We start from the raw sequence: 13,738 nt of genomic DNA, 5'->3' as shown, positions 1-13,738 counted from the left end.
TACTCTGACATTTCAAAAGTAAATTATCTTGGATGAATGAAGACAACAGACGAGCTCACTTAAGATAAAGATTGAACCTTTATCAAAGAAGCTACAGGCCTAGGATGTGACTACCAGCCATGCCTAGCTTTTAGTTAGGAATTTTTATGTTCAGACCATTCTATGTGGTTACTTTCAGTCTCTGAATTTGTAAGGCCTGCCATGCAGAGCTCTGTGCTGAGCTTGTCAGGTTTAGTATGCGTTCTCCTTTTCGTCTACACTTACTAGTGTTGAAATAAATTTCTAGGCCCAAGATGTAGACATTCCTGCCTGGGTGCCACAACAGCAAACCAAAATTTAGATAGCTTTTAACCCTGTAAATGCTTCACTTGACTGGAAACTCAGTATATCCTATCCAGTTAATCCCCAAACGCCATGCCAACTCTGGGATCAATACATACTTTCTTCCTTGTTTCTTATTCTTTACCCTATAAAAGCTTCTTGCCTTCCACCCCATTTTGCAGTCCACTGAATGGAGACCGTCCACTTAATGAAGTGTTAAAATTTTTTTGGTATCACCTAGCCTGTATCACCTAGCCTTCTTTACTCATTTTTAAACATCCTGTATATATAGTTTTTATTTTATTTACACTTTATTTACTGATCTTTAAGCTGATGTTAGGTGGACATCTGTTTCTTTTTTTTATAATAGTTTTGTTGGTGGTACTATCAGATATGAACACTTAGATATATAAGCATAGCTTAGACCCACTATAGTGCTTTTAAAAAAAATTATAGTAAAATATACATAACATAAAATTTACCATTTTGACCTTTTTTGAGTGTACAATTCAGGGGCATTAAGTATATTCACCTTGTTGTTCAACCATCCATCTCCAGAACTTTTTTGAGTCAAACTGGAACCCCATATCCATTTTACAGTAACTCCCCTTTGTTCCCTCCCCTGCAGCCTTGGTAACTGTTATTCTACTTTCTCTAGAAAATTACTTTTGTGTCTGGCTTATTCACTTAGCATAATGTCTTCAAGCTTCCTCTGCTTTGTAGCATGTGTCAGAACTTTATTACATTTAACGGCTGAACGTTTCATTGCATGGATGTACCATGGTTGTTTATCAATCCATTTGTCGATGGACTTTGGAATTGTTTCCAGCTTTTGGCTCTTTGTGAATATGCTGGTATGAGATATCTGTTCCAGGCCCTGCTTTCAGTTCTTTGGGGCATATACCCAGAAGTGGAATTGCTGGGTCACAAGGTGATTCTACGTTTGATCGCGGAAACGGCCAGAAGGTCATCCACAGTGGTGCGCCATTCTGCATACGGTCATTTCTATGTTGTTAAAATATGTGAATCGATTCTTTGCTATAGGAAATTGATACTTGGATACTCTGAACCAGTACAGAAGGTACATCTCTGCTAAAATTATATGATGTTTCATAGACCTGTCTGCCAAACACTTCTAATTACCATGTTGTTTAATTACCCGTGTCCAGAACCTTAGGACTGTGTGTGTATATTGGTGAGGTGGAGCAGAAAGAAGCATTTTGGGGCAGTCACAAAAGTAGCAAAAATAATTCCACATCCTGCAACTCTACTTCAGTTGGCTAATCCAACGTTGAGTTTTGGAGGGGATGAACAATAAAACTGGAGTGAGGAAGAGAGAAAGATAGAGGAGTGGGGTGAGGTTAGATAGTAGGACTGTGTCAGTCTGCTGTTTTTTAACTATTTGGTATGAAACGAATTTCAGTGAGATAGTTTTCCTTGCTTCCCTGCTTCATCTCAGATGTTTTGAGCCTATTTCTTTTCTAAAGCATTTATAATGTATAAAGTATGCAATTGACTTATAGCCTTTAAACTGAACCTGTTGGTGAAATATAAATGTACAATGGACTTAAAGATTTCTGGGGGAGGAGAGAGAGACAGACAGGGAGAGATTGAAACACTTTATCACTTTATTCTTCTTTCGTCACACCTGTCGCCTCCTGTAGCCATGCGAAATCACAGTGCTTTGGTATTTGGAGAGAGGCGAATGCAAAGGCATATCTGCAATTTTTATTTCTGGTGGGCCTTTCTTTGAGACAGCTTTACGATCTTCCCCATGGCAAAGCCTTTCACTGTGATTCAAAAACAGAGAGTCTTCTAAAGGGCCAGCATAGATCCCACACGCTTCTGCATGCTAAGAGAAATAAAAAAAAATCTGCTGTATATGACCCCAAACATCACTTCATTAGATAAAGGCGAAAGTTGTCCAATAGTGTTTCTAACTGTCCCTGTCCAGAAGGAAGGTCTAGTGGACAGAGCAACATCCCTTTTTAAAGAGCAATAGTCTCTCTCACCGGTGTCTTCCAACCACCAGGAAGAGTGGTGTGCACTGCAGACTGGAAAGATACACTTGGAGTCAGATTGTTGAACTTCAACTTCACTACTTATGGGACCTTGTATTACCTCTGTGAGACTCAATTTTCTCAAATATAAAATAGAAATTGTTAAAGGATTCTTATGACTTTTGAATAGAATATTATATGTGAGTGAAAAAACTTTTGCCAGCTACTAAGTATCAAATGGATATAAAGTATGCGCTGCTACTGCAGCTGTGGCTGGATTAACAGCTACTTGAAATTTTGTCATAAGTATACATCTACTTCTGATTCTTCAATACAGCTAAACGACATTCTGGCCTGGTCTTGGGATGCAGCCCCACCTCTGCTATGCTGTGTTCTCATTTTTATGTTGTTAAATAGTTATATCATCTCCTACAGGAAAAAAAAATAGTGAAAGTAAGTAGAAGGAAGGAGAGCCTAGGCAGCATTTACTCGGTGTACATTCACTTCATTTAAGTCTTATTTCATTTTTACTTTACAAGGTAGAATGTTCTATATACCAGTCACTAATTACATTTAAAAAATTGTTAAGAGCACTGTCAACAAAATTGTAAAAGTGAAATAGCTATGTAATAGTATGCTTCATTTTGCTCTTAAGAGTAAGTTCAAGAATAAAATTACACGCTGGAGTTCTAGTAAATGAAAAAAATAAAATCAGTACTAATATTGTCACCATGCTAAAGCTACTTAGGACATTGACAATGACTTGATACTCGACTAAATTACATGAAATACAGCCCTATATTGAGATTGTAGAAAGACTTAATAGTCATATAAATTTGATGTTTAAGTCTATATTTGAGTCTTGAAATCCTCAGTTTTATCTTTGTTATCAAAATGTCATATAAAAATACATATAAAATAATCATCTCAGGGCAAATGCAGCTCCATTTATTACATCGTATGTATGCATTTTATAAGAAAATAATTGAGCCATATTTTAATGATATATTTTTTTATTATTTTTTTATTTAGGCGAGGCAACCCTTGGTTGACTTCACAGATTGCAAGAAACTTGTCAGCTTACGATCCCTTATTTTTTGAATTTTTTACACCTACAGCACCTGGTCTTCCTAGGTGGTCTCCCATCCAAGTACTAACCAAGCCTGACCCTGCTTAGCTTCTGAGATTAATAATTTTTTTATATTATATAATATTAATATTTTGTAATGTCATCTCTGTTTTGGCAAAGTACATTCTTATTCAACATTAATTGCTTGACTATTAGCAATTTTCGAATTAGTTACACACCTTTCTTTCTAGGAATGCTAACTTGAAATCTCCTTCTGTAGTCTGATCATTATGATATATTCTGCTCTACTTTAAAGAAAAACCCTACCTTTTCACAAGTGAATGGCCAGTCTGAACTTGGAAGATGTTTTGAAACCACCGACTGTATAGGAGTATTGAATGGAAAGTGAGTCTTATCTGTAAATCTAGCCAACCTGTTCCCATAGCTCTCAAACCCAAACATGCCGTACAACTTGAAAAATACATGTTCTGTCCGTAGCTTTAATATTAATGGTTCCTACTTCTGATGAGCTTCTTAAATGCAAGTGGCATTCAGTGGAGAAAAAGGTAGACATAGAGTTCTGAATTTGTTCCATGTCTCTACTTTTAAGTTTGTAATTGGGTTATTTGACTAGATGTGGCTATTTCACTTTTGCTTGCAAGTTTGTGTGAAAATGTGCCCAATAGTTTTTGTCAGAGAATAGAACGGTATTTGCCAGGATCTAGAAGGAAGGAGAAATGAGGAGACATAGGTACAAGAGCACACACTTTTAGTCATAAGAAGAGCAAGGTTTGAAGATCTGATGTGCAGCGTGGTGATCACAGTTAATGATTTGGCGCTGTGTATTTGAAAGTTGCTGACAGTGGAGCTTAAGCATTCTCACCAAAAGAAAAAAAAAAGAGTTAAAGCTGTGTGAGGTGATAAATGTGTTAACTGTCATGATCTTGGTAATCATTCCACAATGTATAACAAATCCTCTCATTGCACACTTTGAATATATATAATTATATTTGTCTATTATTCCTCAATAAAGTTAGAAAAAATACAAAATCAATTTTAAAATAGCTTTTGTATAATTACGTGTGTCTATTCATAGATATATTAAATAGCATAGGTTTTCTATTATGAATATTTATAGGAAAATACCTTCAGATTAATGTTTCTGAATTTCATGCTTTCTTTCCAAGGCATAACATAACGTCTTGGGACCATCTCTTGCTTTAATGAAAACCGTGGCAAATGAACCTCATTATTCCTAAAGATTAGGAAAGCAAGAAGAAAGGATAGGTTGTGAGTTAAATACAATCATTTTAGCATCACTCTAGGGAATGAAAGCAGTTGTGCACTTTCCATGATGTTTGGACCCCCACAGGTACGGGACAGAGAGCTGTGCCATTGTGTGAGGCTCGCCTAATACATAATCGACCCATTAAACCCCTAAGTATCACCAAGATCAGAAGTCATGTTGGGCTCTCTGTACCTCCAACTGCCTGCTGTCCTTTACAACTTGCTCACCACATTCATTTTAACCTGATTTTAAGGGAGAAGACAGAGCACCATGATTTGCCTCAGGCCTACCCATTGCCTCCAAGAATCTCTGGCCATTCAGAAAAAAACAGTAACTAATTTAGCTTCTGAATTTAGAACATGCTCTACACGCAGGTCAGGCTTGCTTTCCCTGCACACTCATTGTTTCCCTCTGGAACATAAAGCTTTCTATAAAGATGCCAAGGGGAAGCACAAAATTATTGTCCTCATCTGTGTAGTTCCCGGATTGCGAAAAAACAAACAAAACGAAACAAGAAAACAAACTCGAAACCCGTAAGTTCTCACTTATTAGCAGGCTTATCTGAATTCTCATCAGAAGAGTTGCTGGCCAGTTTAGGTGAGATAGGACAAGTGTCCTTTCCTGTTGCCATCGCTGCCAGTAGTGACAGGAATTCCCATTTAGAACTTTGCTAACTCACTAATCTAATTATGATGACGTTGCTGTCTCAGATGTGATGATGTTTGCTAACTTCATAGCAACCCGTTTGCAGTTAATTAAAAGTAGAGATCTAAGAACTATTTTCAGTGTTTGTTTACTCTTTCTTGTTTGTTTTCTTGGAGAACAAAGTTTTATTCTAAAATTAGATCTCGGTAACAATGAAACACCCAAAGCTAGTCATTATAGTAAAATGAAAAAAGTAAGTGGAATATTTCTGTATATGAATTATTCATTTTATGGATTATTCAAGGACATTTTTAAATCATTGATTAGATTCTGCCTCATATTTAGATATACATCCAGATTGCTTTTATCTTCAGTAAATACATTCTCAAGGAATGCAAACAAAATTGAACATTTGCTTAAGTAAACATAATTAGGAAGATAAATTTATGCTTAGGAAATGTGCTCCAAAGCAAAATATCGGTTTGTATCACTGTTACCTTCAATTTTGCACATTAAAAATAAAAAATTGACTATCGAAATACTGGTATTTGAAAGTAATAAATTATACAACTTAGAAGCAGAGCAAAGACAACTAAGTTATTTCAAACCCAAAGCACAGGAAACTTTAAAGGCATATAATGACATTAAGTACGATTTGAAGTACAGAAGCATCAAGAATGCAGGGAACAAAACAACTTAAATTTAAAAGGCCCTGTTACTGTAAAATGTATTTTAAGTATATTTTGCAAAGATACAAAAGCAATAGTTGAAAAACCAGCTGAGGCTAAGTCAGAAACATACAACTTACCTATCAGCCCACATCTTTTTTCAAACTAATGTAAACATATGTGTTTCATATTTCTTCCGCACCGCATATGTCACATAATCCTGTCACATCCATATTTTAGATAATTTTTATCATCCATATCCATCACGTCAATTGGCCATAACGCACAGCGAATAGAAATGATCCTCTATATTAAAATTCTTGATAGATGATATTCTCCGTAAACCAAAAGCTGATCACAAAAGGTACATTTAATTCCTGTTAAATATATGTTCATTTGAACATCTTAGATTATTTTTATACTATTAATAATTGGTGTGATTTACCTCGACCAATCTAAGAAATACCATCTTAGTATCTAGTCTGACTAAATAACTCTTTTGTCAAAACTTGACCTTGAGTTTTGAGTGCTGGAATATAAACTGTGAAACTGAAAACCCCCTGAATTATGATGGCTGATGCTTGTGACCCTAGAATACTGTGCATTTTCTTTTCGTTAACATGACATATGAAACTGACTCATCATCAGCAAGGGAGGAAGAGGATTGGTCTGAAGAATATCCAAGTAGGAAGCAGAAAGTTACCGGTCTTAAAGATTCCTGTTTTAAAACATAGTAAGAATTTATTCCAAAATAGATTGGTTTTAGTATAAAAATGCTGTTTCCCCAAAATTTTGAGTAAAATCAACAGTGTGGGGAAAAGGCAGCATTTTCATCCTGTAGATTTTGTACCTTGAGAAGAGCAGCATAACATCTCTGCTTGAGAAACAGTATTAATCTATGGTTCCTATACAGTGTTCTGAATGTTTTGTTTTGGAAATCATATAAGGTTTTTTTTTAAGGTAGGTGTGTTTACATGACAGTAAACATTTCTAGATATTGAAAGCCGCTCTACATCTCTTAAAAGTATTCACTAAACATATAATTCATTTATGTCTTAATATAAATTATTTCATACTCAGATTAGCTGAATATGAAATAAAGCAATTTCCAGTGGTGATGATATTCTCACAGTAGCAAATAATCTAACTTCTTATTTTTTTCCCTCACTTCTTATTTAATGCTATCGACTAAGTCTTTAAAACGTTGTCATGTTAAACATTGGAATTTGCTGAAATTACCCAGGGGAAAAAAGATAATTATATCAACTGCCATTGAAAGCTGAAAAGAATTTATTGATATTAATAAATTATTAATAAAAATACATGCTCTTCATGGGCTAACAAGGCTAAGCCCAGGTATTCTTTGTGCTTTTATTTGATCTTTTTTTTTGGTGGGGGGGGGGTTTGGGGGGGTGGGTAAGGTGTGTGTGCAATTTTGTTTCTAAACTAGACACTAAGCTTTATTTTTTATTTTTTTTCCCGATTTTAATTTTTTATTATGGTAACACTGGTTAATGAAATCCAGTAAGTTTCAAGTGTACAGTTCAACAGTATAGCTTTAAAACATATAAAATATTGCTGCTTTCTGAAGAGACACTTTAACTAAAATTATGCTTAAAATTAAGACCTGGTTTACTCATTAATTTTGTGTGGCATTAGGAATTAGGATATAGCCAGCTCTAAGTAGCTCCGAAGTTCTTTTTGTGAGCAACAAGGACAATCAACATCTTGAGTGCTGTGACAAACTCCTTATTTGTATGCCCAGGTGGCATTGTGCCCTTCGGTGATGTCTTCCAGTTACTGGCCCTATGTGACCAATACAAGAAAATGGGACTGGATTTGCCTTACTCTGTATTTTCTAAAAATGAATACAACCATTGCATTAACTGTATGCTCCAAATGTTCATTAAAAACCCAAAACGAACACTTTTTACCTTTAGTAATCATGAAGACTCTTTATATACTTACATAATATATCATACATTATACGCATGGTGTGGTTTATACTAGTTTCAAGAAGATAATGTCTTAAACTAATTGATAGGGTTTTGTCAGTCTTTCTTCTTTCTATTGGTCCCTGATTTCCTTGAATGATGGCATCATGTTCATTAACGGTTCTATACTGAATGCCTCTTGAATAAAACATTTTGCAGCCATTGTAAAGAACAGATAAAATTCCCAGTGTTAATGCAATACCACCAACAAAGCTGCCAATATCAAATTTTGATACTTTATTTATTCTTTAGAATTTATAGTTGCTGTGATTGTTACTGATGAAGTAACAGATGATGGAACTATTGTGGGTTGCGGTCGTCCGTAGATGTTGACATCTGGGATGTGTTTTGTGAAACACGTTATTTTGGGCATAGACTTTAAGGTGGTGGAAGAAGTATTTATTGAGGCCCACCGTGTTGTCTCTTTAGATGCTGCTATGGGTTTCAAGGTGGTAACTGCCACATTTCTTGAGACTGAGGAAATTGGAGTAGTTGATGATTTTCCTGCTGGTTCCAAGGTGGTGACTCACTGAAGACCCCAACACAACCAAGGTGGCAGTGGCGCTAGCGAGAGTTGCCCTTATGTGCCCCAAAGCCTCTTCACATCCCCTTCTGCTGCACATGTGCCTCTCCTCCTGCCACCTGTACCCCAATGACCAAACCAGGTGGCGGCGGGCTTTTAGACTCTTTCTTAAGGAAATCATCATTCTTATTACAATTAAAAAATGAAGAGGCTTGCAGACATATTACATATTTGACATAGAAAATATATTGGACTAAATCATTCACAAATAACATTAACATTCTCTAACATTCTCATTCTTGCCCTTAGCTGATTTTTTTGGGGGGTTGATGTGTCCTGTGTGTTTCACCAACTATTAATTACTTACACATTTTGAATGTAAATCTAATTTGTTTAAACCCGAACCAATCCAACCCATTTATCCCCTAACATTTGAGTTCTATTGCAGACTATATCAGATTACAAATTTCATTTTAATAAAGAAAGGTTACAATGAGGATGAGCACCTAAATTACTAGGACAGAGAGGTAGAGGATTATTATTGTCAATCTTACGAGCCAGCAAGTAGGAAAAATGTTAGGCCAAACAGGAAGAACTACTGCAAAATATTGAGAGTATTAACTGAAAACATATCTGGCAAGTTTGGATATGTATCCTTTCATTTGGATATCCAGAAAGGTTTAGAGAAGAGTGATTTTAATAGACAAAACTTTTAGGAACCTTAAAAATTAAAATGTTGGTTTCTAATATAATATTAGGATACAACACAAGCCAGAAATCTATGTGGTTTCCAAATATTAAGGAGACAACTATTGATGAAAATGAACCAGGAAGGCGGGGAAAACAACCCTTTTAATGAGGACAAAGTAGTCTCTTAGTCATTAACGCTCTTCGAAAACCTCAAAATCGAAAACTGTAACTTTCACTAGAAAAATTAGCATTATCTACATGAGTATGGCATTTAGATTTCTGAATGATTATCGTTCCTAATACACTTACCTTTAAAATCAGCTCATCAATTATCTCAGGGACAGTATCTAGCTACCTATTTTTCTTTCCTTGGATATGGTAATCTTACGAAAGAATATTTGATTAAAGAATAAACCATTTGAAACTCATAAAGGACTGCCAAATCTCTAATTTTATTTTTGCATTTATGGATAAAAAGCAAGCAATAACCATTTTCCTCTTCTTTTCCCATTTAGATCCTTAAATCCAACTTCAATGACCACGTATTTCAGAAATTACTGAAAGAATTCAAGTACATTGCCTGTAAAAAATAGTTTGTAATTGCTTCCTACCAATTTTTGCTTAATCTATCTTGTAAACTACAGTCAATTCTTGGAGCCTCTTAAATAACCTACCTTTAGAAAGGCTTATTCCGTCAATAAAAATGAATAATTTGAAAATTCATGCAGATGTGACGTTATTCTAACTTCCTTAACATAAGGTAAAAACATTCTTAGGCAGGCCGCCATTGAAAAAATTTAAATGTCCATGGTAATTACAGAGGTATGGATCACATTCAGTACTTAGTGTATGACAGTTAATTAAGAAGTCAAAAACAAAGTTAAAGTTACGAATCAATACCTCTTTAAAAAGCTTGTTTATTTACTTCTAGACAAGCAAATAAGTGGGAAGAACTATCAGTATAAACCTATTTGGATTTAATCACTACCCTTAAAATTGCCTAAGAGTTCTCAGAACACAGACAAACTAAATTTGGATGCATCTATAATAGCTAAACAATTTATGTGTCTTATTAGGATCTTTTAATGGAATGTTTTAAAACCAGTCATAATTCACTGCAAAGATATATATAAATCAGGAAATCAAACTTTTCAATGACATAATACCTGGACAAAACTGATTATCAACTAGTAATAATTAGCACATGCAACAGATTGAGAAATTAAATCTTCTGCTATATACGTCTAAGTACTTTGTCAGACATGAGAGATTTTTAAATGTTCATATCAATCACATTCATCTCTCCACAGTCAATTTTATTGAAAACAAGGAAACAGTTCTTTCTCTCCAGATTTTCATGTTTATCAGTGCCAAGTAAAATGAAGCAATCTCAGTAGAAATGGTCTGTTATGATGTTATTTTAGAAAGGTCTGTTCCTTAAAATGCACTAAAAAATGTCCAAATCATGAGAATGGTCCACCTCAATGGCTTCCTCCACATCCAACTTCGTTTCCCCACGTCCTTCCTGTGGTTCTTCAAGAGAGGCCAGGGCCTCATTTGTGTCACTTGCAAAAGTTTCTCGTGACGTATCATCTTCTTCTTGAAAATTTAGACTTTTAATAGCTTGTTTCATCTTTTTCCCCAACACTTGAGTTCTCCTCTTCCTAGCAGCTTTTTTATTTTCATATTCCTTTTGATTTTCAATGTAGAAGATATCCTATAATAATAAAGGAACAATTTTAGTAAATAAGAATTACCATTTATTAAAAATTTGTTACTAGGCAGACCCCTTATATTAATCATTATCTCCATTTCTCATATACACACAAAAACCAAGCAAATATTATTAGGCTCATAATTAGACACAGAGTCCAGAATATTAAATAAGTCCCCACTGCAAGTAGAGGATGAAGCTATAATTCAAATTCAACCTAATGCTAGGTTATTCTGCCCATGGATATTCTACCATATCGTCTCTATAGTTAAAGGTTTCCTAAATGGAAAGATACAGTAAGAAATTCATGTTGTTTAGGATTTAAATGAAATATAATTTATCACAACAAAACAGAAGTCTTTGGAATAAAGATTAACTGTGAAATGCCATTGTAACCATATGTGATTGCACTAGCATGCTAAGAAACTGAGCTATGCCTGTATTGTGACTCAGCACGATCATGTAGCCTACATGGTGCAAGAAAAATTCCATCTCTTAAAAAACATTACTGTAATTCAAGTGTGACCATGTAAGTCTTTGTCAAAAACTTTTATCACAAGGTATAAAAATAATATAGCACCGGAATACATTCCAGGATGCTAGGAAAGGGGTTTTATAGAATGAAAATATAAGATTCCTTTATTATAGGGTTTCTCAACCATGACACCACCAAAATTTTGAGCTGGGTAATTCTTTGTTGTGGCAGTCTGCTGCGTGCATTGTAGAATGTTTAGTAGCATACCTGACCTCTACCTACTAGTACATACTCACCGCACCCCCGCCAATTGTCAAATGCCCTGGCCAGTGGATGAGAACTGTTCAAGTAGAAAATGCACTCATTAAACTATTACATGGAAAACATAAATAACCTGATACAGATAGATAGGTGTTGTTTCAGAGTGTACAAAAAAAAAAAAAGAATGTTAGGGATCTAAAGAGAAAAGACTGCTAAGACAGAGGAAGTTCAAAGGTTTAAAACAGAAGCTAGTAAAGGCAGGACACACTGACATCCTATTATTTTCTAGGAAAGGGCTCTTAAAAGCTATAGCCAAGCCAGTCCCTATTGTATTTTTAAAGTGCACAAAGTGCAAATCCCTTTTTGTTTATGAAAAGCACTACAAAGGATGGTGACATAAAGGGGGCCCTCTCCTTCTAAAATTTATGCTAAATAGTTATAAGCAGCACACAGAATTAGCAGAGGAAGAAATAAGGAAACTTGAAATTAAAGGGATAAGGGAAAGTTTCAGAATATGAGTGCTCTGATGGAGAAGAGGAATAAAAGTATTTGCTAAAGAAATGAGGAGGGACTGGGGGTGAAGGAGGAGGATATGTATGTGACAGAAAAGTTCTGGAAGGACAAAAAGGTTTACCATTTACTGAATGAGCACTTTTACGTGCCAGGCATTATGCTAAGAACTTTACACACGTTAACTCTTCTCATTCTCACATGAACCTCTGAGGTGGGTATTATCCTGTTTTCAGACAAGGAGAGTGAGGCACAAGGTCACATGTGCCTCGTGAAGAGCTAACATGTGAAAGTATAAAATCTAAACTCATATATGATTTTTCCAAATCCATATACTTAAATCCTATCATGTTGCCGTCACAAGTGTGATAATTTACATTTTTTTCAAGCATCTATTGACCTTCAAGTGGACAGACAGAAAGAAGCTATAAGAAGTATTTTCATTTTATGTGGAAGCACATTCAAGTGTCTTGTAAAAACAATTCTGAGTAGTATAATGCTTGGCAACACTAGTAAAGTTATGAGGTTCCCTTTTCCCTCCAAAATTGGCAATTCTTATTAAAAAGAGACGTCATTCCCATGGCTATGAATTTTGATAGAATTGGGGGATGGCCCCCCAAAACGTTTTAACATATTAAGGTTGTTACAACAAATGTAGACAACAGATAATCTGAGAGCAATTTTCTCCCTCCCATCTGTATCTCTACATAATTAACTATTAAGAGTTAAGAACTTGAACTATATATTGTTGATAGACCGTTATAGCTGAGCTTTTTAAAAAATACAGCAAATGAACTTTTAACTATTCTTCATTTTTTTCAGAAACTTTGTATTTTCTAAAACAAAAATCTCTGCAGACTGTGATCATTAGCAAGACAGTGATTAAAAGAATTATATCAGCATTTGGATGGCATATGAAATTACCTACACTATAATTCTATTGCCTTCAGGTTTTCTCCTCTAATAAGAAAAGTACTCAATCCCATGCACATACAGAAAATTTAGAAAAACACAGAAAAATCTTAAAAGCCAAGACATTTGTAATCCTTCACAACAGACCAAATCACTGGTAACATTTTGGTGTTTTTCATACCAACTTATTGCCCCATGCTTCTTTTCCTTTATAAATTTTATTTTGCCTTTTTGAAAAATTCAGAATTAGTGCATTTTCTCATTTCCTTAAAACTGCTTCACAAAAATAAGAGGCTAGAGGACAGTCCTTTTAAGAATGTCCCTGTAAATCAACATTCTCCTATTATTAGATATTCCAAATGTTTCTATTGTTTATTATAATGCAACATTTCTGGTAATTTAACATAAAAACCTAACATTAAAATCCCTTTCTCCACAATGATTTGGAAAAGAATTGAGTTTCAAAGACACGTGATTCAGTGAAAATGACGTGGGTCTGAAGTCAGTGTTCTGTGTAAGCCCAGGCATATCATTTTTTTATTACTCTTCATTTGCATAATATCATAAAACCCACTTTGATAAATTGTGGTGAAGTCTAAATCATATAAACATTTGGCCCGGTGCCAAGCTCATGGTGAATAAATGTTATTTTCTTCCCTCTTGCTTCT

At 34.9% G+C, this 13,738-nt stretch overlaps 2 protein-coding genes across 4 annotated transcripts in view; both read right to left on the bottom strand.

The window, feature by feature from the left end:
- Positions 1-1,926: 1,926 nt before the first annotated feature.
- TEX43 (testis expressed 43) lies at positions 1,927-5,309 on the bottom strand. Its single transcript, XM_011358330.1, has 3 exons — positions 5,224-5,309; positions 4,537-4,645; positions 1,927-2,173 (listed from the first exon to the last, which is right to left on the bottom strand). Exons 1-3 carry the CDS (start codon positions 5,307-5,309, stop codon positions 1,964-1,966), a joined length of 405 nt encoding a protein of 134 aa, XP_011356632.1. The 3' UTR covers positions 1,927-1,963.
- A 4,317-nt stretch (positions 5,310-9,626) lies between these two features.
- PHAX (phosphorylated adaptor for RNA export) overlaps positions 9,627-13,738 on the bottom strand; it is a 12,055-nt gene continuing 7,943 nt past the window's right edge. For all 3 annotated transcript variants that reach the window (XM_011358329.2, XM_011358328.2, XM_023529600.1), the window contains exon 5: positions 9,627-10,915. In XM_011358329.2, coding sequence (XP_011356631.1) covers positions 10,646-10,915 — 270 coding nt within the window. In that variant the 3' untranslated portion in view covers positions 9,627-10,645. The remainder of the gene's footprint in view (positions 10,916-13,738) is intronic.

This window comes from Pteropus vampyrus, unplaced genomic scaffold (assembly GCF_000151845.1).
Source record: "Pteropus vampyrus isolate Shadow unplaced genomic scaffold, Pvam_2.0 Scaffold39, whole genome shotgun sequence".
Taxonomy (NCBI): Eukaryota; Metazoa; Chordata; class Mammalia; order Chiroptera; family Pteropodidae; genus Pteropus; species Pteropus vampyrus.
Note: the sequence above shows the minus strand (reverse complement) of the source record. Positions and strands in the feature narration are given on the sequence as shown.

What these genes read in the sequence shown, in the direction of transcription:
- TEX43 (XM_011358330.1), bottom strand. Translation starts at nt 5,309, where the DNA reads ATGGCAACAGGAAAGGACACTTGTCCTATCTCACCTAAACTGGCCAGC. An exon ending in TCAGATAAGCCTGCTAATAA is followed by an intron (nt 4,646 to 5,223) that starts GTGAGAACTTAC and finishes CCTAATCTTTAG; the next exon opens with GAATAATGAGGTTCATTTGC. An exon ending in TCAGAAACATTAATCTGAAG is followed by an intron (nt 2,174 to 4,536) that starts GTATTTTCCTAT and finishes TATTTCTCTTAG; the next exon opens with CATGCAGAAGCGTGTGGGAT.